Source organism: Cyanistes caeruleus, chromosome 3 (assembly GCF_971803275.1).
Source record: "Cyanistes caeruleus chromosome 3, bCyaCae1.hap1.1, whole genome shotgun sequence".
NCBI classification, from domain to species: domain Eukaryota; kingdom Metazoa; phylum Chordata; class Aves; order Passeriformes; family Paridae; genus Cyanistes; species Cyanistes caeruleus.
In genome coordinates this window covers 26489716-26512556 of record NC_141703.1, presented here as the reverse complement: position 1 = coordinate 26512556, position 22841 = coordinate 26489716, and the positions used below count along the sequence as shown (strand labels likewise).

The window sequence follows — 22841 nt, the reverse complement described above, 5'->3', positions numbered from 1 at the left end:
AAAAGATATAAATTAGAATTATCCTTTGAAAGGTTCTCTGCAGCTACATAGAAAGGCTTAAGTGAATACTTTCTGCATAGGATAAGTTGTTAGGATACACTCACAATATGTGAGTTTTAATCACATTTTAATGTTTTAATGTAGCATTCCTACAAGAGTAGGAAAACAAAGCTGAGCTTTCAAAAAGTAATATTTTTTCTTCATCCTAGAAGTGCAGATATAAACAAACTACTGAGCATGATGTGTTAGTAACTCGACTGTCTTTTCATGGAGTCCTCCTTCTCCTGACATGACGGCAAGTTTTAATATTCTCTGTATGCAGAATGAGGAAATGAATGAGGTGGTTGTTCAGTGCAGGTGGCATGCTCAGGGTTTTGGTGCCTGCTGCAAGGCAGACAGCGTTGACTGAAAGTCTGGAGTTCAGGACTGCTCTCCCATTGCAACCAACCACAGGCTGCACCCAGTGTCTCAAATGTAGGGCCATTTTAAGGGCCCAGAGAGCAGCTGGCAGAGAGTTGATACCAGAGGTGTGGCTGAGGAAGGGGTTTTTTTGTTTGTTTGGGGTTTTGCTGTTTTTTGCTGTTTTTAACAAGAAAGGAGAGCAGAAATTCAGATGTAAGCCAAGTGAGATCTCTTGCATTGTGACCAGCAAAACAACCCTGATAGAAGATAGTTCAAGCAATGCTTCAGCTTGCAAGGATAGAAGCTATGTCCACTTTTTGTCCACTATGTTTTTTCCTGCTTTTCTCTGCCTTATTATCCAAGATAAATCCCACAAGGGGGAAAAAGGGATTTAATAAGTGATATTCTTAGGATATTTGGACTAGTTTAGAAAACCCAAACAAATGAAATTGGGGTCATGAATATCACATACCTCAGTACTCTCTGTGGATGCACTAATGCTGTGCTGGAAGTGTTCTGCTCTTATTGCCACTAAGTTCTTACCCATTGTAGCAGATGGTCTAATAGTGCTTGTGCTTCATGGTGCACTGCACAGGAGCTGTGAGGGAGTGATTCTGCTGCTTCTAAGCCTCTGAAGCCTTATGGTGCCCCTAATTCTCATCTTTGTAATTCTGAAATAGGGAGTTTGCTTGTTTTGATCCTTTTCTGTGTTATGGGAGAAGTGAGTGAATTTGTGCTGTTCCTGAACAAGGTAGTCAGCGTTTCTGTACTTTCATTTAAAGACAAATAACTTTTTATACAGATAATTATAAAATTCTAGGTAGGCTGGAATAGCAGTGATGCTTCTTGTTTCAAGATAATTAGGCTCTCACAGCCTAAAGTGTTGTTTAAAATTGATTCTGACTTGTCCTTAGTCTTTTCAACTATTGAAGGTGATTTTCTTTGTGCACCTCCATATCAGCTACATTAAATCAACACAGTGATACAGTGTGCCTGTGCTCTTAACATGCATGGAAGCAACTTCTGGAGTAGCTTTGAGGCTTGCTTATTGCCTAATACTGCATTATATAGGAAGGAGTCAAAGTCTGTTCAGAGCTGAGAGAAGACTCAGTTTATTAGGCTTTTGGGGTCTTTTAATGTATGACTCAGACATAGCCCTTTGCTGTAAATTAACTGTACTGCAGTCATTATTAATGAAGGATATTATATTAAAAAATATTATATTGTTTCAGCTCCCTTGGAAGCAGTGTGTAAAATGCTGTTGTTTTCACTGTGTAGGTATTCCGAGATAAAGATGACCTAAAGAGAAGATACAAGAGCTCTTGAAATGCTCTGGTTTTAGGCTTCTGTAAAATAACTGTTGCATCCAGATGTGTTGGATCATGTTTCATGATAGGTAGGGCTTTGTGCCCTTTTAAAATGACAAGCTCCTTTCCTATTGCCATTGTGACTACTTTTTCAGTAAAGAAATCTGCTACTAGATGTTGCATCTGTCATAAATATTCACATATCTCATCTGCAAACAAGAAAATTTCTCTTAAAAGGTGGAATGTAATCCTTCAACCATTGCCAAACCCTTTTGTCACCAACAGGTAATGCAGACAGAAGGTGGTTGTGTACAGATGGAGAATGCCTGAGGCAAATTATCAATTTTGTTAGTCTTTGTAATGGAGATGTTGACCCTGACTTAACAAGCCTAGGCATGTTCAGGGACAAGTTAATGGGCTGCACTGACTTGCTCTGGAAAATGGTTTGTAACCAGAGAGGGATGGGCACTGAGGCTGTGGTGCTTCCACAGGCACTTTCCCAGGTGGTATAACCAGCAACTCCTACCCTTCTCTGTTCAAAATCTCTGCCTCTGTGCCCAAATTACTGATCGCCTTCTGTCTTCTAGCTATAATGTGACTCCTAAATGGGGAAACTCTAAAACAGGTCAGTTGAAGTGACCTTTGTATTAAAAATGCCAACACCACCCACATATGACCCATGAAAGTTATTATTTTTCTCTTCTTGCACAGAATGTTTATTTCTATTGTTTGTTTTTTTTGGTTTTTTTTTTATTTGCTTAATTTTGTCAAGTTTCAATATGCCCTGCTGAGAGGACAGGGATGCATGGGTGGAGAATGTAGGAGGCTCTTAAATCAGTTTGTACCAGGGATTATAAAATTAAATTTGCAGCTTTAAAACCATCCAGGGCCTAGATAGTAACTTTATTAATTTGTAAGCTGTCTCCTTAATAATAGTTGGGGTTTTTTATATATATTTTTTTAATATTGTTTTTTCCCTAAAGAGAGGTTCACAGAAGAAAGAGCTCTGTTGTGACATGTTGCACCTTTGTTTTGAACACAGGGCTTAGGATTTAAATGTTCCAGTGAAGATCTGCTCAGTCTGAAGTGGTGGGGGTGGGGAGGAAGGGGGGGGGGTCATAGGGAAAATGCTGCCACATGGATGGAAAATACACAGGAGTGTGTGGAGTTTTCCTACCCTGCCCCAGTCTGAGGTTCTGGTGAGCATCAGGCTACAGAAAGAAATTAGTTCAGATGAGAAGAATGTTTTTACTTTATCTTTGCTGGTTATTGCTGAGAATCTAACTTCTATAAATGTAACTTACACTAGGTTTTGAAATTACACCTTATATTGTTCAACAAGCTCGGCTATTTCCTGCCTCTTTCCATATAGTGTCTAAAAGCTTAAACAGATGCAGACTCTGCAGCCTGGGGCTGCTCTGAGGAAACCAGCAGGAGTGGCTGGGTGCCTCAGGTGCAGGATTTAGAGTTTCTTGATGCTGTCTGGAAGCCACCCAAGTCTTGAGAAAGAGTGCAAGACAATGGGCTCAAGTTTGGGAGCGTGCTGAAGGATCACAAAGAGGAAAACATCCTTCAAATGAGTGGTGGTAAATCTTTCTGACCTCTTGTGTGAGGTTTATCTTCAGGGAGAATTACAGGTTCTTATCGTGTAGTGTCAGGTCAAATGACAGGTGCCAACAGCTTGTGATTATTGGCCTAGATTTAACCTAGTTCTGGTGCTGCTGGAAGTTTGAACCGGGTCAGACATAGGTCAGCCAGTGGAAGAGCAGTGACTGTGTAGACCAGGGAAGAAACATGACCATGCTCAGTACCTGCACTCTGTTATTTGTGGGTCTGGTGATGAGGAGGAGGAATGTGAGCTGGATTAGCACATGGACATGGCTGGTGTAGGTAAAGAGTTATTAAAAAATTGTGAGGGAAGCTCCTCTGTGTGCATGCAGAAAACTGTTTAATAGGGAAGATCAAACATATTCTGCCTTACGAGTAATATATCTTTGTATATGTTTAGACTGCCAAACTGTAGGTCCTCTTTTTACTGCCACCCTCTTTTTTCTCCCTAGTAGATTTTTCTTCTTTGTGGATCATTTGGTATGCAATGAAAACCCCTGGATAATAGCCAGCCCAGTCAGTAAGTTTCAATCATTAGTAAAACTTGCTTGTGTGCAGAGCAAACAGCGCTGTTCAAACAGTTTCCTAATCAAAACAGTTGTATCACCACGTTAACTCCCTTGGAGCTGGAGGCACGTGCCATTGCCTCTGAACACTTTGTGCTGCAGTCATGTACTGACTTTGTGGCCAGACCCATCTGGGTTGCCCTGCCATCCTTAATGGAGAGAGCAGTGGAACTCCCTGCTGAAAGAGGGCCAGTGATCACACCATTTATGCTATGTACTGACACAGATATTGGGAAACCATCCTTGAGTTTTCTGCAAGGCACTCCTTACATGGGAGGTGACTGTGAATGAGACTGATTGTGGGTGATGGTGTTTGGAAAGTGTGTGCAATGCTGCAGTTGAATGGAGGATTTCTGCAAGAGATTAAAGGGTAGAGTGAGGATAGCAAGCAGCGAAAGTAAACAATTTCAAGTGAGGTCCAAAGCAATTAGTGGAAGGTCATGCATTTCCAATGTATTCCTCTCAAAGTCTTTTAAAGAAACTAGGTTCCCTACAGACCACTGTGGTTGGTGAATAAAAGTAGAAGCTTTGAGAAAACAGAGTTGTCATCTCATGGATTCTCAGCAGAATAACTTGGTGTCTTCTGTTCGGCACAATTCAGATGTCTTATTTACCTTTCCTGCCATATTATTTTGTAGGTTTGTATAATTATTGCTTTTCTAAGAAGTTTCGAGTGGCTTGCTCTGCCTATCCAATAAAAAGTCTCCCTTGTTAATCTCTAGTTAAATGTTTGCCAGGAGATGGATCTGATAATCTCTACAGGCCGAACAGTGAGAGGATGGTGCTGAAGACAGAATGAACAAGATGTAGAAATAATGGGTCAGAAGTTCTGAGAGGGAAACTAGAGCAGAAACCCTGGAAGATACTATGGAGGGCAGTTGTGGAAGAATGGCAGGGTACTTTAGGAACTGTCACTGGAAATCTGGAAACTGTCATCAGAAACTGTCTGAGGTGACAGAAGCTGCAGCAAGGTAGAGGATGTAGCCCAGCAAGCAGGAGGACTGGGTGAAGCCATCCAGCTAAAGGAAAAGATCATAAATTGAGGGAATAAGGCCATAAATTGGTGTGTAATAACTTGCTGCTAGGACTTCTGTAAGCTTTTAGATTTCAAAAGGGAGAGTGCTTTGTGTTTGCCACTTTCAGACTCTTTGATTGTGTTTCTTCCTTTTCTCTTTTCTTCATAAATGTGTTTTGTTAACGTTTGCTGGGGTAATGTATTACTGACATCTAGTCAAACTGCATGAATTTAGGTAGCCTTGGTAATCTTCCCACAAAACTATATCCATTGGTGAGTTTTATCTAACAACATTTTGTTAAAGAAAGTCTATGTTTTTCTGACAAAGCAGTGGTTGCAAACTGTATGTGAGCAATTCCCTTTAGCAGCAAAAGTCTGCCCAACCACATTGCCAAACCTCAGCTTCCTCAAGCCTTGTCAGTGTCTCTGACTGCCCTGGATTCTTTCACTTCAAACATGCTGCTTTTCTCAGTGCCTGGGGAGCCACCCAACCCATAGCGGCTGTCTGAGGATCACGTGCTCTTCAGGCATGCCATGCTCAGCTTTGTGTACACAGACACTTGGAAAAAGTTTCATTGCCTCTCAGAGTGTTTTACATACTGCCTGGGAGAGATTGAGCAGGACAGAAATTTCTGCATTGACCCTTTGCTTTTGTGTGGGCTCTTAGTTCACACTATAGCACTGGCTGCTGTTACTGTACTTACTGAAACAGCTAATTTGCTGGTGGTAAGATGAGTATAAAAATGTGGATGTTAAAACTCTTCAGTGTTTTGGGGTGGGTTTTCCCCCCTGGCTTTTCTCTACAGGGATAGCCCTTGGGTGGCTGTGACTTGCATAATGCAAAGTCTGAAAGATTTGAGTGAGAGAGAGAGGTTGGCAGGACCCCATAATGCAGATGTGGGAGTCTGCTGTGACTTGACATCTCTAGTTGTTTCCCTTCTCCTACAAAACTATACAGTGAAATGCCTCATCCTGAAATACTGTTGGCACTAACATATGCATTTGGGATTGTTACAGACATCAGCCACAAAAAAATCTCTGCAACAGTTTCCAAGTTTTTCTTCCCACAAGTTTAATTGCATGTCAGAAGCACAATAATGACATTTTGTTACAAGCATATTTACAAGCTTGTCCATAGCGTCCAGTACTTTACTCTGTTAGGTGAGTAGGACTTCAGGAATTTTCAAGTCACTCACGAAATGCAGCGGAAAAAGATTCTCATCAGAACTGTACAATCCATCAGCATTGTGCTCATCATTATGTATTGTGAAAAGAAGTATTCCCCCCCCAAAAAAAATTTCCTTGCTCTAAAGCCTTTCTTCAATAGGATAGGCCCTAAATCATTGTTTTAAAACTTGGTTTTGATGGAAACATATCTTGGTAGAGTTACAGCATGTCTTAAACTGTGCTTCTCATTTGTTTTATTTCAGGAAAGGTAGCTATACAGAAAGAAGATCTGCAGAAGTATCATAACAGAGACACCTGGTTTCAACTCCAGCATGTTGATGCTGATTCAGAAGTACAGGTGAGATGGTTAAAAAAATATCTTGGCAAAGGAGTATTTGTAATAAGACCATGGCAGTTTCATGGTTTCATAGCTCTAGGGCAGATGTGTTGCTTCCCTACAAAAAGGAAGCGTTGTCCATTAGTATGGTTTGGGTTTACTAATCACTAGCTATTAACTAGTGACAAGTATAGGGTGGATTACAAGTGTGCAGAAATCATTGGGGGTCAGGATTCTGCCTACAGAAATAATTAAAACTATGTGAACTGTCAGGTCACTGATACAAGGAGGGATGTGTTTATCTCAAGTATCGAATAACTTCAGGCCCTATAAATAACAGTTGATTCCTCAGGGAGTGGAGCCATCTTGAAAATAGTTACAGGTACTGCTTTAAATAATTGTGTTGGCAGTTTGCCAGAGGAATGGCAACAAGTACATCTTAAATGTGAAAAACATTCCTTGCTAGATCTTTCAGCTTTCTTTCCAAACAATGGGAATGCTGATAATTGTATTACTTCAGCCCTAAATTATGTTTAGGTTTTGGTACTTTGCAAATTTTTGTACTCAGTGAAACTCGTCTTTCTGTACTTGCCTTCTTTTGAAGCAGATTCTGTTTTCTGTTATGATATTAGGTCTTGTGAAAACAGTCATTATAACAAAGCAAGAAATGAAAATGATAAAGCAGGATACTGTGCCAGTTTGTTTTTGGTTTTTTTTTCTCCTGTAAATATATATTACTAAAAATCACTTTTGAACCACAATATTTGTTTAGGATGAGACATGAATGCAACGTATGCAAAAGTCTGAGATAAATGCAAGGGGAAATGCCTCTTAGATACTTCTGTATGGTAGGGTTGGACACAGTGTCTTGGTTTTTCAGTCTGTGTGCAGGTCTGCAGATACCAGGCTGGAAAATGACACTTAAAATGCACACACATTCCAACATACAATATGGTCATGTATGCTGAAACATATGTGGAAAAACATGCAAGACTAGCTTTTTTCTTGTTTGGAAAGACAAATAATACACCATCATGCATGTGATACAAAGCCTCAGGACAGCCTATTCAGCCTGTGACATTCTCTTGTAAAATATTGATCCTCTTTAATGCCACATTTCGGTGTCACTGGTGATGGAAAGGCTTTTAACAGGCTTTTAACTTAAGAGATCTATTCTGTTTACCCCGGTGTCCCTGTCTTCTTACCCCGAAGCCTTTTATGATAGTGCCTTTAGAACAATAGATTGAGTGTTTATTTCCTGTAGGATATGAAAACTTTCCCTTTGTAATTTATCAGTTAAATAAAGACAACATTTAGATAAGCTTCTGCGTTGTTTTGTTACAATATTTATACAGAGTGGGTTTGTGGAAGCTTTTTAGACCAGAGTGCTTTCTAGAGCAGCATGGGTAATACAAATTGCAGGCTGCTCTAGCTTTTGGAGTGATTTTTGGAGGAACACAGGATTTGCTGGAAGCATGTTCTCTGTTTGTAATTGTGCAGTTTATCACTTCCTCTGTTTGCATCCTTACTAGAGCCCAACCATTAAAAGCTGTTTCTGGGCTCCATGATAAGCATTTATTACAAATAGTGTAAATATGATGTACATGATACTCTGATTTTATCCATTTATTTAGATATTCCTTGGTCTTTATGTTGAGACTACAAGAGGGCTTGGTTTTATAATAGTGGGAGCAGATCTGCAAATATTTTGTATGAATTCTTATGCAAGTGAAAATAGCCAAATTAAATATTTTTGTGTTTGTATCTTTTACATTTGCTGTATCTCAGTTGTCCTTCTAAGCACTTTTTCATTTGTAGGGGAAAATAGAATACTTGTGTTAACGATGAGTATTTATACAATGTTACTCAGTTTCCCTCCAATTTTAAAGAAAATAGTTGAAGAAATTTTTTTTATAGTTAACATTTGCAGTGAATCACGCAAATACTAGTACAAAGGCAGTTTTAATGTGCTGACTATCAGTTTTATCACTGCAGCAGTTTTTCCAGTGTAATCTAATGGATTAAACATTGAGCTGTGTGCCAGGAAAATCCGGCATCTTCTGCTTTTGTCAGCCAGTGGCTGTTGTACTATTTTCCGTGTTGTACATGACTTCATGGCTATTTAGTTATGCATCACAGCACTCTACTGAGGTAAGCTATTGTCACTCCCATGCTTTGAATACAGTGAGAGTAAATGTCAGAAAGAATGTGGCTTGGGGTTATGCTGTCAGACCTAGAAATTAAAAAAGAAAAAGGAGATCAAGTTTCTAATTATTTCTAATACATTAGGCTGTGATATGAAAGAAACTGGGTAAGAATAATAAACCTGTGAGGGATTTACCTTTACCCCGTGTGAGGGCTGAAAATACCCAGGCTTTAAGCAGAGCAGCCAGCACAGTCAGAAACTGTAAACCACCTTAAAAACAATGGATTGTTCAAATATTAGTGATACAGATAAAGATATGCTTTGTTTCTTGTGGCCCACTTCTGGGACACAGTCCTTCACTTTTCAGAACAGAAAGACTGATTTGAAATTACAGATGATAACATTTGTGATGTAAGATCTGATACTTTGAGCTATCTGAAGTTTAATGGGAAGAATTTTAAATTTTGTTTAACATAGCTTGTACCTCATTTGTATGACTTCCTGTATGCTTTAAAAAAATCAGTATGTAAAGTGTTAATGTTGTATAACTTCATCACATTGTTTTCAAGGTGTTTAGCTTGAGACTTTGAATCTCATTTTATGGTTTTACAATGTTGCCAATTCTTACTGTCTTGTAAAGGTGCTTTGTATTGTCAGGAGTGAGATTATGGCTTCATAAATTTTATTGCAGATAAGGATGTTACTGACAGCAGGACTACGTTAATTGTCAGACTACACAGATATGAGTATTGCTGTCAGATGCTTTAATGCCACCTCCATTATTGCTTGACAGCAAGTGAAGGAGTCTGGCATGATTGCTTATGTTGAAGAAGAAATGAGGGCATTGTGTGTCCGGGCTGAGTGCTGCTCAGAGGCCTGTGATCTCACAGCACGTTGTGTTCAGTCTCACATGGAGCTGTACAGGTGGGACCATGCAGCTGCTCAGCCCACAGATGTAGAGCAGACATTACAACCCACGTGCCTTTTGTGGGTTTGGTTCACCAATTGGCCTAGCAAACCTACCTAGTGAGATAATCAACATCTTCAGGTGCATCTGAATTTCCCTTTGCCTGAGTTAGTGGAAAACAGTAGCTACCAGAGCACAGTGTTGTGTCATTCAGCACATGCCCCTTGAAGTTGACAGGCTTTTACTCTGTTGGTGCATCAATGCCCCCACAATTTACTGTCTGGTTTTGCTCTCACTAGTTTGAAAATAACATTATATACTCTGCTCTAGTCCTGTCAGTGGATGCTGTTGAGATACAGCTAGGAGATGAAACAGCAGTTGTGCTCTAGGTAGTTAAGTTTGAGCTGCTCTGTGGAGAACAAATGATGAAACTCCAGCTTGTATGTATGTTTGGCATACAAATATGAAATGACATGATATCTGAATATTTCCTTTTTAAATACAGAATAAAACGTTAAATGTGATCTGGAGGTTTTCTTATACAGAGTACAGAATGGAAGTTGACAGCAGCCATTAATGCTTAATTTATGGCTTAACTTTCCAGACTGAGAAACTTGTTCTGAAAGTATAAAACTATAACCAGGTGGGTTTGTGTGCGTTTATCTGAAGGAATTTTAAGTTCCCATTTTCTAATGGAGCCTGCCTCCTGCTCAGTACTGTGCCCAGAGTTAAATGTCCAGTGTCTGACAGTACACGAGCCCACATATTTTAGTGAGAAGCAGAACAGGAATTGAGCCATTACTGAAAATGGTTTAATTTTTGCATTGAAACAGATTATGAACAATCAGGCAGCTTCAGCTGGAGGGGAGGGGCTAGCAGCAGGAGGGACAGCATTGTAAGCTGCTTGAGGTCAGTACAAGCATGATGTTGCACACTTTATATGGGACGTGTTTCTTTTCTACTAGTCATTTGTCTTTCAGGACCGGCTGTATTCTCATTGTCATACTTTTTGAGGTCTGGAATCAAAAATTGCCATGCTATTATGCATGCCCTTCTTTTGATCCATGAATGTTTTCCTTTTCTTCACAGAAGGAAGTTTACCCAACAGTAACTGATTCAGATATTTGCCTAGGGCTGTAGATGACAGATGCTCTCAGTGGTCAATGTGTTCTCAGTGGAATTTAAGCCCAAGTGCACATGCACTTTAAAAGGCCTTTCCTGGTTTTGAGTAGTTTTCTCCTGAATCTTTTTTCACATTAAGTTTCACTGTTTCGTGAAGTTTGAGCTTTGCCAGCTAAATACCCTTTGTGTACATGTATTCATTGAAGTGGTTAAAGACCCAGAGACATTCTGATTAATATCTATATACACCAGCATACTCCAAACCATGTTGTCTGTATATGCCAAAGTGAGGGTGACTTGCAAGGAGTTAGATTATTCTGACATGTTTTCCTGTGCAGGCTCTTGTTTTAAAAGTTCCCCTTTTCCAGTGTGCTTTGAGTTATTTCCTCCATCTCATTGACAAATGTGAAATAGTCATGTCCTCTTACAGCTGAGTTCTCAGTTTTAAATGACAGAATGATTTTTCCAAAGCCAGTTATAGTCAAGGTCTTATATAAAGTCATTGTCAGGGCAAAAAAAGTCTGACAAAAACTTGAAAATTGCTCATTTCCCCTTCCTTCTCATAAGAACTTTGATGTGTCTGAGGTATCTATTTGGCTATCAGCTTAATAAAAGGCATGTAAAGGGCAGATAACCAACACTGAGGAAGTAAATTGTCTCACATTTTAACCTTCTGTACTCAAAGCTTTGTGCCAAAGATTTACTGATGTTAAATACTTTCTTCAGACACCAAAAGCCTTTCCTCTTCCTTTCACCACATTAGTGTTTTGTCTGTGCAGGCCTTTGACTATTGTTGATTCAACATGCCTGTTCTTGAGCATGGACTGGTATCAGTGTCATGTGGTGTGCTATACTTCATAAGTGGAAAACATTTTTTATGGGTATGTTTGGCGAGTACACCTAAAATCCTCTTGTCTTGCTGGACATAACTACTGTCTCTGAAATGCTGCCTGTGTATTAGCTAGAAGAACATAGCTAAGGCATGGTGGTGGTCCTCAAAAAAGCATTTCCTTTTTGCCAGCACCTTCCCGTTAAATGCAGAATCCGTATCCCAAGTATCAGCCTTCGTGAATGAAATCTTGGCCTTCTTGGGGTGGGAGTTTTGTCACGAGTTCATCAGAGCCAAGGTTTCACCACAAGCTTTTTAATTAGCTGTTCTTCTTTGAAACTTGTGGGATGGAGAGGTTTATCCTAGATCTGTGGAGGAAGCTGGAAGTGTTACTTTGTTATTTTTATTCACCTTGTTGAAGTTTCCAAGGCCTCTCCTGGGTCTGCTTTCTTCCTGTTCTATCTAAATTAGTGTTCTCTGTATAAGTGGAGCAAGTCATGTTGAGCTGTAATGGCTATGTTGCTAATTGTTAATTAAAATAGGTGTTTGAAGATTCAAGATATAATTGTCTTTAGGAGCAACTGTGTAGGGCAGTGTCACACCATAACTGATGGAATTACATTATCTGTTGAACAATGAAGGGCATTGCATGCCCCACTGTGCAACACTGATATTTACTATCTTTGTGCAGGTCAAACACTACTAGCATAAAAATCAGTCACTGATGCATTTTGTACAACCTACTGTAAGCATGGGTAAATGCAAATTGTAAAAAGAAGCTGCTTCCAGGTTTGGTATCAGCTTTCTACCACACACAGGAAATAAATGGGTGCTACCCTCTGTGTTTTGAACAGTGGCATTTAAACTTCTAGTTGTTTTGAAGAGAGATGACATGTCTGTTTTGATAGGGTGGGGAGAATCTCAAGGCTAAATGCCTACTGACAAAATTATTTGAGACAACTGAACCATGCATCAGCGATGGTAAATAATTTTTGTGGTAAAGGGAAGGAGCAGCTATTGACCAGATCCTGCTTTGTGGCAAGACTTCCTCCCTATGTGAATGTAAGAGCGCAGTATTCAGAGTTAACAGCACAAAGGGCTAAGACAGCCAATCAAGTTTTGGTCTATTACTCTTCAATAACTAGTCTGTAACACGATGTGGTGAGGAACACATAACTGCTAAACAAAGAACAGTACGTGGTTTTAAAGTAACATACATGGATTTTGTATCTGTAGAACATTATTTGTCTGGGGAAATGAAACCCTTTCACTTACAACATCTACATATTATATCCCATCAAACTGTTTTTGAGAAGAAAACATGATTAATTGTAAGGATTTTGACCATATGGTGGTATTCTTCCTTCAGAGAAACAGGAAGGTTGACATTATGCCATGTGAAGTTGTTTGCCAGTTACTGAGCAATTCTGACATGCTTGCACATACGGAGAGCGAGCAGATATCAGTTCCGCTTTGCTTAGCATTTATGAATCCATGCAGTGCTGAATAGGGTTGCTGCACTTTCCTCAGCAATCAGCTGGGTTTTGTTCCAGTTTCTTGTGAGCTGCTCTGTGGTCCAGCAGGCAGGCTGTGATCTCTAGCATGATCCTTAGACCTTTCCCAGCCGCCCGCTGCCCTCTGCTAGAGGAAGGAGCTGTTACAAGCAGCAAATGTGGACAGCAAACAAACTCCTTCCTCCTCCTACTCTCAGACCTGCTGTTAGGCCTGACCTTACATGAGGCTGCTGATAATACTGCAGGGCTGGATTTACCTAAATCAGTAGCTGTACTCTTGGTCTTTCCTCTCCTGCTCCCTCCAGGGCAGCATTTAGTGAGTCCTTAGGGTTTGGCTCAGTTTTCTTGTTTTCTTTTAAGTTTTACTGATGGCAGAAAGTAACTTCTTGGGAAGTTAACTAAAAAGGTTTCAGAGCAGACAGAAGCTACCCAATAACATTTGCTATATCCTGAAATAAAATTTGGAAAGACTGAGAAAGCAATGGCACAGGTTATTCCCTAGTTTGGCATGGTGTCTGCAGTTCTGAGTTCTTCCAATGCTCATTTCTCCAGACTATTTGGAGCAAGGGAAAATAAACCAACACACCAGTGTTACCACAGTCCTGAATTTGAGATTCCAAAAAATATGCAGTACTGGCATGAGTCAGTCATGAGCTGTGGTTCATGTCAGCTGCTTAGCCTAGTCCTCTCCTACAGCTTATGTCTGTTAGGTCTCTTCTTTCCTCCATCTCCAGAGCTGGGATGAGACTGCTTGCAGTCACACTCTACCAGCAAGATGAAGGGAAAGGAGCCAAAAGTGGGTCCCAGTCCCTCTTTCCGCACTACTGAGCAATGAGCAGAGCTGAGTTGTGTTGGGAAAAGTGTCCCCATGTGGAATAAATGGAAAAACTTTCATCCAGGTGCACTCCCACCTTGGAGGTGGAAAATTCCCAGCAAAATTGGGCAGGCTAGTGAGCAGTAGAAAGATGGGTGACCACAAACCTCTTGTCCAGCAGGTGTAATAGTGAAAAAATACCTTATTTAGGAGTTTTTGTGATACCAACTGTTGTTCTCTTGTAGAAGTGAATTATCATGCTGTATGAGCCCTGGATATTAAGACTATTGATCTGATACTCAGTATTCAAGCAAACTGTACATTTTCTGGTTTTGTTTAAAATCATCAGTGAAACCTTGTTCTTTTCCTTTGACGTTTTTAAAAAGTGAAAGATTTCTAAAATTTGGCAGTAACAAAAAGGATGGAGGCCTGGCTGATACTTGCTTTAAAATTATTTAGATAATTTGGGTAGAATTGGCTCCTGTCTTGAACTTAGGCAGACTGACAGTCTTCTGTGCATCTTCTAGGGCCTCAGATAGGCACAGAAGTTCCTGGTATTTGTCAGTGCTTTTTCATAACTATTTCTCTGAAAAACCAGATTTCACCTGTTTTGAGCTAGGGTGGATGCTGCATCTGAATCTACAGTCACTGTTTCATGTGGGGTGTGCCAGATTCCAGGGCAAAATGCGTGCATTTAACTGCACCCTGACATGGCTCCCAGAGGTGTTCTGGTGACCTTGCCTAGCACTGCCTCTGAGGCCTTGTTCAGGATGCTAAAACTGCTTAATGCCAGGATGGCAGAACTTTGTCGTAAGAGTAACTTTAGGATAATCTGTGGTCATGCATATTCTTTTATTTCAAAGTACTGTGGTTAAATTAAACCACAAAGTTGCAACTACTGGGAACATGATACAGTTAGGTAGGATTTTTGTGCTTTTACTTGCTTTTTAACTGTTTTCTGGTGTTTCAATCCACAGTGACTCACAACTGCATTCCAGGCAGAAAGGAGGTGGTTGCAGACAGGCTTTTCCTGTATCTATAAAACCAAGATTTAGAGTCTGCTTTTTCTTTTCTTTGCCAACTTGCAATCAGTTTCAGTTTAGTTTTCAGATAACGGAGTGAGTAGTAAAGGTTATATTTAACAAGCACAGTATAATTCGTGTTTTCCTCAGTAAGGCCTTTCAAAAGTTTTTTTGTTACTGATTTCCTTTTGACTACGGTCTGCTTCCCTACAAGAAATTCAGTCATCCGATGGATTCTTTAATCAGTAGGTGAAAACTGGAAGCCGGCTGGCCTCATTATGTGGTGTTAGATGTGGTTAGGAAGGAGGTGTGACCTGTGAACCCACCCTCCATATCAGCCAGAGCTGATGGAAAAGGAAGTGCTCAGCAGTTGAATTGGCGCTCCTTCAGCTTGTTCCTTGGAAAGGGGTCCTACCCTTCCAAAGGAGAAGCTTATGCTAATAAGCATAGCTGCTTCTAGGAACAGCCTGAAATATATTTGTTAATGGAAAAGTTTTGAGTGATTAATACATGCTGCTTCAGAATTGTCAAACCTCCAGATTTTTTCTCCAGTTTTTTGTTTGCTCTGCTAAAGGGAAAAAAGCATTATAGCTTCATAATGCAGGACTGAGCCTAGGCTCAATCCCTGGCTCCAAAGGAGGGATTCTCTCTGAGCAGGATGAAGCCACTGTTTCAGCCTTTGGTAAAACAGAATTATTTTTTTTTGTTTGTTCTGTTGCATTATCTAATCTTTGCTGCTTGTAAACTCTGCAGACCTACTAGAATAGAAGACACTTGTTATTATTATAGTACTTCTCTTAATAATGAAAAAATAAATTTATTTCTTACAAACTGTCAAAGATCATAGCAATTCTGTTTCTGTGACACATTTAATCCATTATAGGTTGATCTTGTTGATTAAATTAACTTTTGATCTTACGATACTGACTTTTTGCAGTTTTCTGTCTTCTCTTTGCAAAATAAATTATCTGGTATTTTGTAAACCCAACTAATGCCATTTCTCAGGAGTGAACTTATTTAGATGAATCCTTATATTTTGCATAATGGTATAATTGATTTGGGAAAAAGCATTCTGTTTATGTAAGAGTAATATTTTCTGTAAATTAAGCCTGAAAGTATATTACTGTAGCCTTATTTCAAGGTATTTGAGTTTTAACTGGTAGTAAAACACTGGAAGATGTTTTGGGAATAGTTGTATGCTACTGGTTCCAGCGATCCCATGACCTCTGTTTTGCTGTAGGAAGCTTGGAGTCTCTTTTTGAGCAGCTGACCATTTTCAAAGCTTTCACAAGAGAAAGATGAAAGCTACAAGAAAAAATGGCTTTTCGCCCAGAAGGGGCAGCACTATCATTTTATGCTTAATGTAGCAAGGAAAATGTGTGAAATACTGCTGATTTTTAAATTTTTTTTTCCCAGTGTAATTTCTGAAATGAGGAGCTTCCATTTTACTCAGTTTGTGTGAGATTGAGCAAATGGCCCTCTCTCAGGCTCATGTAAGTGCATTGAAGCATTGTTTCCTGAGAAGGGTTGGTCTCACTTTTGTTTAAGACCAGCAGAAATATTTCTATAAAAACATATGTATACCTTGGTATTTTTCTCCAATGAGATATTTTCTGTGAAGTTGCTAAATCTCTGTTCTTGTCTCTTAATTTCTTCAAAATTTGTATTAATGTTGATTTCTCTGGCAGTTAGCAGAGTAGCAACAAAGATAACAGTAGTGAGTTTTACAGGTTCATAATACAAATTTATTCTCCTGAGACTAATGGTTTAGATCCTGTAATAGAATTCGCAGCCAGTGGGATAGAGAACATTGAAAAGTGAGGAAAATAAAGTAAAACAAAAGCAAGAAAGCTGTTCTGCTTAAGCAGAGTTCTTATCTGATTACATGCCCAGCCCTTGTCATGTACAGCTACAGTGGGGATTGCAGTGGTACCGGGTCCTTGAGAGAGCTGGGTCTGTAAGTGACTTTATGCATTTGTGCAGAGAAACATGCTCTTATGCATGAGGACAGGGTTCAGTTTGGAAGCCAATGACAGATGCTGACTTGGACATACAATGACAGTGCGCAGGAGGATACCTGTGTAACTGAAACACAGATCAGGAATGACAGCTGAATGCAACATTTGGTTTTTGCATTGGGGGTGGCGGTGGTTTAATTTATTTATTTTTTTTAAATGATGCAGAAGACACATGGCAGAGGCCTTGTTTGAAGCTCACAGTCTGATCTGGGTTCTTCCCTGTTCAAAGTGCCAGCGAGCTGCTGTGGTGCCTCTGCAACTTTATATAGATTGAAGAGCTTGTCTTCAATTGGAGAGGTTGTCTTCCTTGTTTTCTGGAAGAACAGCAGTATCATCTGCCACATGTACTTGGAGGGTCTGTGTTCCAGCCCTCAGACAGGAAAATCTGTTACTGAGTCAGAGTACTGAAGGTACAAGTAGATGATAAAGGTTTGGGAAGTGAAAGCATGAAGTGTGCCTTCAAGGTAGTATAGAAAGAACGGTACTGAATAAAGGATATACACTAGGAAGGGGAAAGAATGACTGTAGCAGTAAGAAACAGAATGCTTCATAGGAGCCTTCAGGACAAGTATTCAGGCACTGACTCCAGTGTTTGTGCTTCTTAATGTGAGAGGACCAGGGAATGACCTTGGACTGAACTTCTATGCGACCATGCTCCTTGATTATTGCTGCTCTCCTTGCTGTGCTTTGGACTACCTTCACCAGCTTTTGTCCAGACAAATCTGCTGTAGGGAGAGGGAATCTTAGCAGCATAGGTGCAACTTGAGGCCAGGGTTTCATCTTTACTCTCCTCTGTTGCCCAGGACAGACATCCCCATGGAGCAGGACATTGTAGTAACTAGTCACAAGAGATAGGTGAAGTCACTGGCAAGAGTTTTGGTCCTGTGCAAAAAAGGGCAAAGGTCTTATAAAAGGGGTGGCAAAAGAATTTTGTGTGATTTGAGCTAAAGATGATACCCACGTTAGAGCTGTGACTAATTAGCAAGGTGGATTTCAGCATCCTTTAGTACAAAGCAAGAAAGGGGACAGTAATGAAAATGAAAGGCTCAGTTTTGGCTAGGATAATTTGCAGAAGATGACTGGGCACCACTGGCATGTCAGATTTAGTCAATAGCAAAATGTGTTTTGCATTTAGTACATACACACTGTAAAACTGATGCTGAGTTTTTGTCAGTGGGAGTGGCTACTCACATTTTGACATACAATGGAATTAGTAAGAGGAATACAGTTGGTATTTGTTTGCCTTTATTTTCTTAGTGTATTGAGGGATAATATCTTGGCCCAAGTTATAATAAATGATGTGATGGTAAGGAGTTGAAGACTGTAACAGTAAATGCTGTGGATGCTAGCAACATGATTGAACATACTTTTTTTTTTTTTTAAATAGTTGTTTGATATAGTTTTATTGATACTTGCCTTATGATTTGTATTTCTTAATAGATTTTATTTTTATAATGTTTAAAACATGTAGGTGTTAATTTATAACACACTTCTGTGATATTTTTAACAATAGCATTGCAGATACTTGCTTAATATTTAAAATGCTAATTACAACTTCAACACAAGGTTTCTGTGTCGGACTGTGGACACTCCATATCCTTCAATTAGTACAACATAGAGATAACATAATGGTGGGAATTATGCACCCAAATTTAGTTGAATGACTACTAGTCTGGATTCTCTGGCAGTTGAAAGACCTTAACTATACAGCTCTTATTTAATCTTTAGACTTCTCCTGGAATTACTTGCACAAACTGGCTTGCTTTGGTTGAAGTTGGAATGGCATGACTTCCTATGCATAAAACTAACTTTTCCTGTGGTGTTTTTGGTGTGTTTCAGGGGAAGGTCCACCTGGAGCTGAGACTGAGTGAAGTCATAACAGACACTGGTGTTGTCTGCCATAAGCTCGCAACACGGTAGGACTTGAAATGTGGCTGCAAAGTTATGAGAAACAGATTGCAAGCAGTGTGCAGTGCTTCATTTAAAAATAGTTGGAGGAATCAACACATTTATTTGGACACACTGAATGTTCTTAATCAGAAATATCCTTATGAATTTATAGGGTGTGAGATTTTTTCGATTTTCCCTTCTCTCCACAAAATCTGTCGTTTTCTTCCTAATAGTCTTAAATGTTAGTAAATCCCTTATCCAGTTTAGTCATGGAATCAATACTAAAATGACATCAAAAGATAATGTCCTTCTAATTTGCACTAAAGACCTTACCAGCTAAGTAAATTTGTAGCACAGTTTGTGTGGTGAGTGATACAGAGTTGACTTAAAACAAAAGTTTGCTATCACTAAGGCAGCCTCAGAATCAGCCATCCAGTCTCATTCAAGTTGAAACAGATGCCACAGGACTCAAATGGCAGTAAAGATTCTTCTGTCCTCTGAGGAGGAGTCTGGAAGGCCACTGCTCTCTGGTCACACCAAAGCCTTTCAGGTTTCCTCAGAAGTAGTGGCAGAGCTGGTTGGCTTCTGTGAGGAATGCTTTGTGTTGTCTGGCAGAAGAGCTGTCAAAACCAGACTGCTGGCATCGTACACTTCTAGCTGTGTGGGAGTCATGTCAATGTGATAAATGCTCTGCTGGGAAAGTTCTGACCAGCCAGATTTTCAGACCGGTATTTGATATAATTTTGTTGCTGCCTTTGCTAAGGCTTTGTCCTGGTAGTCTTTACATCTAGGAAATGCAGGTGACCCATATGGTGACCTCCATCACTGTAAGCCTACTCTTGATATGAGGATGTGTAAGTGGTCCTGCCTGCCTGTGCATGTACCCTCTGGTCACACAGGTCCTATCAGAGCTCTGCAGCAGGAACATTCAAACTCTTTCTTTCTGCAGTCTGCTGTGATGGGGCAGAGCGAATACCAGGGGACAGTCTGTTACAAGTTGCTGTGTAGGCTCTGAGCTCCAGTGAACTTGTTAACCAGGGCAAAGTGCTGCTGAAACATAGCTGTACCTCTTAGAGAACAAAAATTGCCATGTCAGTATAGCTGTGCACCACCTGGAGGGCACAGCCTTCCTCTAGCTGCTACCTGAGGACTCTCGTTGTGTCATTTTCCATTGCCCAGTTTGAATATGATCAAGTGATGATGGTCATCCACATTCTTGAGAAACCAGAGCTCAAACCTGTATCTACCAAGTCTGAGGCTGGTAATCTTTTGTTTAAGTGTTGTTTGTATTGCTATTGGTCTCTAAGGCTTTGTGAGACAGGGGGAAATAGAATGTGGGAAAAGGTAATTTCTTTGTCAGAGAGGGTGTATGTGTGTGGGACATATAGGTACACTGACATAGAGGACAGTGGGTTTATCACTGAGCCTGGACTCCTTGAAGCAAGCCTGGAGAGCAGTGTGTTTAGAGAGGGAGAAGGTGTACAGTTGTTCTGATTACCAAATTGAGGGTTTTTTTTTTGCTTTGGCCCTTCTGAAGGCATGTACTGCAGTCCTTAGATGTGATACAGCCACAGAGCCTTCTGTCCATATCCTTTGAGCCCTAATTGTGGGTTGAGATCCTGTGATGTCTGTGACTCTGCAAACATAGTTTAATTAAAACACCCTTCTGCTCTCATCTGTTTTGAATAGCTAGGTGTGGTATACTGAAGAACCTTCAGAAGTGTTTGCCTCTGTTTGTTTTATTCTGAGAGAGTATGTTGTACCACAGCCAGCTGTCTTTTAAAGGTTTTGTCTTCATTTAAGTGGGACCTGGTAACATGACAGTACCAATGGGTTCTTCAGTGAACTTCCTGAAATGCTAGAAATAAGTGTCTGAAAAGGTCCTTCTTAATATGTATTACATGCAGCTTCTTGCTTAGTGAATAGCAGTAAGGCAATGACTACTTTAACAGTGTGATTTTATAGCTTTCTATTCATTTGACCAGACAGCTTTTAAATACTTACTCAGATTTTTACTTGCATATTCTTGATTTGAAGACTATTCCATCAACTTTCTACAATGCAGAGAAAAAAGCTTAGATTGGTTTGTGAAGCATTTTGTAACCATGATTTGCTAGGTATTGTTCAGGGTATTACCTACAATGTGTAGAAAAATCATGAGGTTTTAACCACAGAATCATAATGAGCCCAAGTGTCTTAGAAACAAAATGTGAGAGTCAGAGCTTAAGCAAGCTTCTGTCTGCTGAAACTGGCTTTTCCCATTGCCACCTTCTCTTTGGTGTCTGACCTGGACACTTCAGCTTTGTCTGGTTTGCACATTTATTTGTTATTTGAGTGGTAAGTGACAGTAGAGCATAGCAGTTCAAAAGGAAATTGAGAAAGAAAAATGTTTCTAGAGTATGTAGTTCCATTGATGCAGTTTTCACATTTGGCAATGTGTCTTAGCTGTGAGAAAGAGGAAGGGAGTGATGAAGGGGAATGATTACATTGGGTGGAAAAAACACTTCAGAATGTAGTCCAACATTTTCTTCATGCCACACTGCTTGCTTCAGGAAGTTCTATAGCAAGCTGCAGCTCTTAACATTTTTCCACGTGATCTGAAATATCTTTCAGGTTTTTTAATAGATATCTTGTTTCTAGCACTTCAGCATGTAAGAAAAAATGCTCACCTAAATGTCTGTGCATCTGGAATTTGCCAATGAGGAGAGCAGCAAAGGCAGGAGAGACAGAACCTTTGTTAGAGGTAGATCATGAGTGAAAAGCAGAGAATAGTTGCTTTAGGGAAGTGCAGCTTCCAGTTGAGTATTGTGAAAATAACTGATTTTCTTGTGAAAATCTTGTTGATGTTACAGTGAGCAAATAAGAGAAGGCTGAAAAATATAAGCAAGAATCTAGAATCAGTTATTCTTAAAAACTGACTTGTTCTGATGAATCTAATGGCTGTCTTGTGAATGTCTTTGACTTCGTTTTAAAAAATAGATACGTTTAGTTTTCTTAAAAGGAAACATTTAGCTACAGAGATAAACAATACCCTACAAATGACCTCATACATATAACTGGTTGAACAGTTCAGGTTTGCAGGAGGAACAAAAGCTGCATCCAGTGAGCAGCTGTTTAAAAATACCTTGGAGACACTTGCTTTCTTAAGCCCCAGATAGTGCTTGTTTTCAAAGACCAAGTATGTAGGTTAAATGAAGACTTGGCCCAATTAGGAGACTTTTTCACCTTTCCAGAAGATATGATCTTACCCATAGGTCTTTATCAGTGGGCTCTCTGAGCCCGTTCACATTGCTGCCACCTCTGCATTCCAGAAAGCCTGGAAAGCAGCTGGGGCTGAGCCAGCCTGCAGTCCTGTGGAGCACGCTGTGAACAGTCAGCTGGATGAATGGCTGGAAAAATTCATCTGAATGGAAGGGCAAATTAAAATATTTAAGTGCTGAGATCTTGAACATTAAAGTAGATTATTAAAAAATGCAAAAGGCAAGTGTGCTTTCTCAGCCTCTGCAGAGGAAGCAAAAAATTGGGTTCAAAAACTGTTACCTAATAGCATCTCCTTAGGAAGCATTCAGTACTTTCATTTAGTCTTAAACCACTAAGCTGTTGTGCTTCATCAGAGGCCATAGTCTCAGCCAGCTGCTACAGCACAATCTCCTAGACTGAATCCCTGAAAAAGAGATTAAAAGGAGAAGCATTAGTGGATTTAAAAGTTATATTGACAGTACAGAAATATGCACCACACTTACACTGCTTGTGTCCCCCAGCATCATCTTCTGTCATACTCTGTAAAGAAGCACAGCTCTCACTTTGGATGCTCCTTCTGGGAAGAGTTTGCTACTTGTGGGCTCCCCCTGTGGGACCTGGTGCAAAACCTGGTGGTCCTTGTGACTGGCCCCTGTAAGTCTCCTGTCACAGGATTTGGGGTGCAGGCTCTTGATGTGTATGTTCACACCATACAGAGAGAGCAGAGGTACAGCCTGCTGACCACAGACCCTTGCCCAAGTGTGTCAGATAAAAAACTGCATGCATGGACTTTGTGGTCTGGCACCTTCCTGTAGCTGTATTTGTACTAAATACTGTTGTGCCATGTAGTAAGTGATCTTGAGTGCTGGGGAAATTAAGTCTTACTCAGTAGGTCTGGCTTCTCCCCTTTCTTTCACTCACAGAAGATCTTGTGCTG

The 22841-nt window shown here is 40.1% G+C and overlaps 1 protein-coding gene across 2 annotated transcripts in view; it reads left to right on the top strand.

The window, feature by feature from the left end:
• The window catches only part of RASA3 (RAS p21 protein activator 3), a 160371-nt gene that overhangs the window by 86045 nt on the left and 51485 nt on the right, over positions 1-22841 (top strand). For both annotated transcript variants that reach the window (XM_023918247.2, XM_086880277.1), the window contains 2 exons: positions 6329-6423; positions 18614-18690. In XM_023918247.2, coding sequence (XP_023774015.1) covers positions 6329-6423; positions 18614-18690 — 172 coding nt within the window. The remainder of the gene's footprint in view (positions 1-6328; positions 6424-18613; positions 18691-22841) is intronic.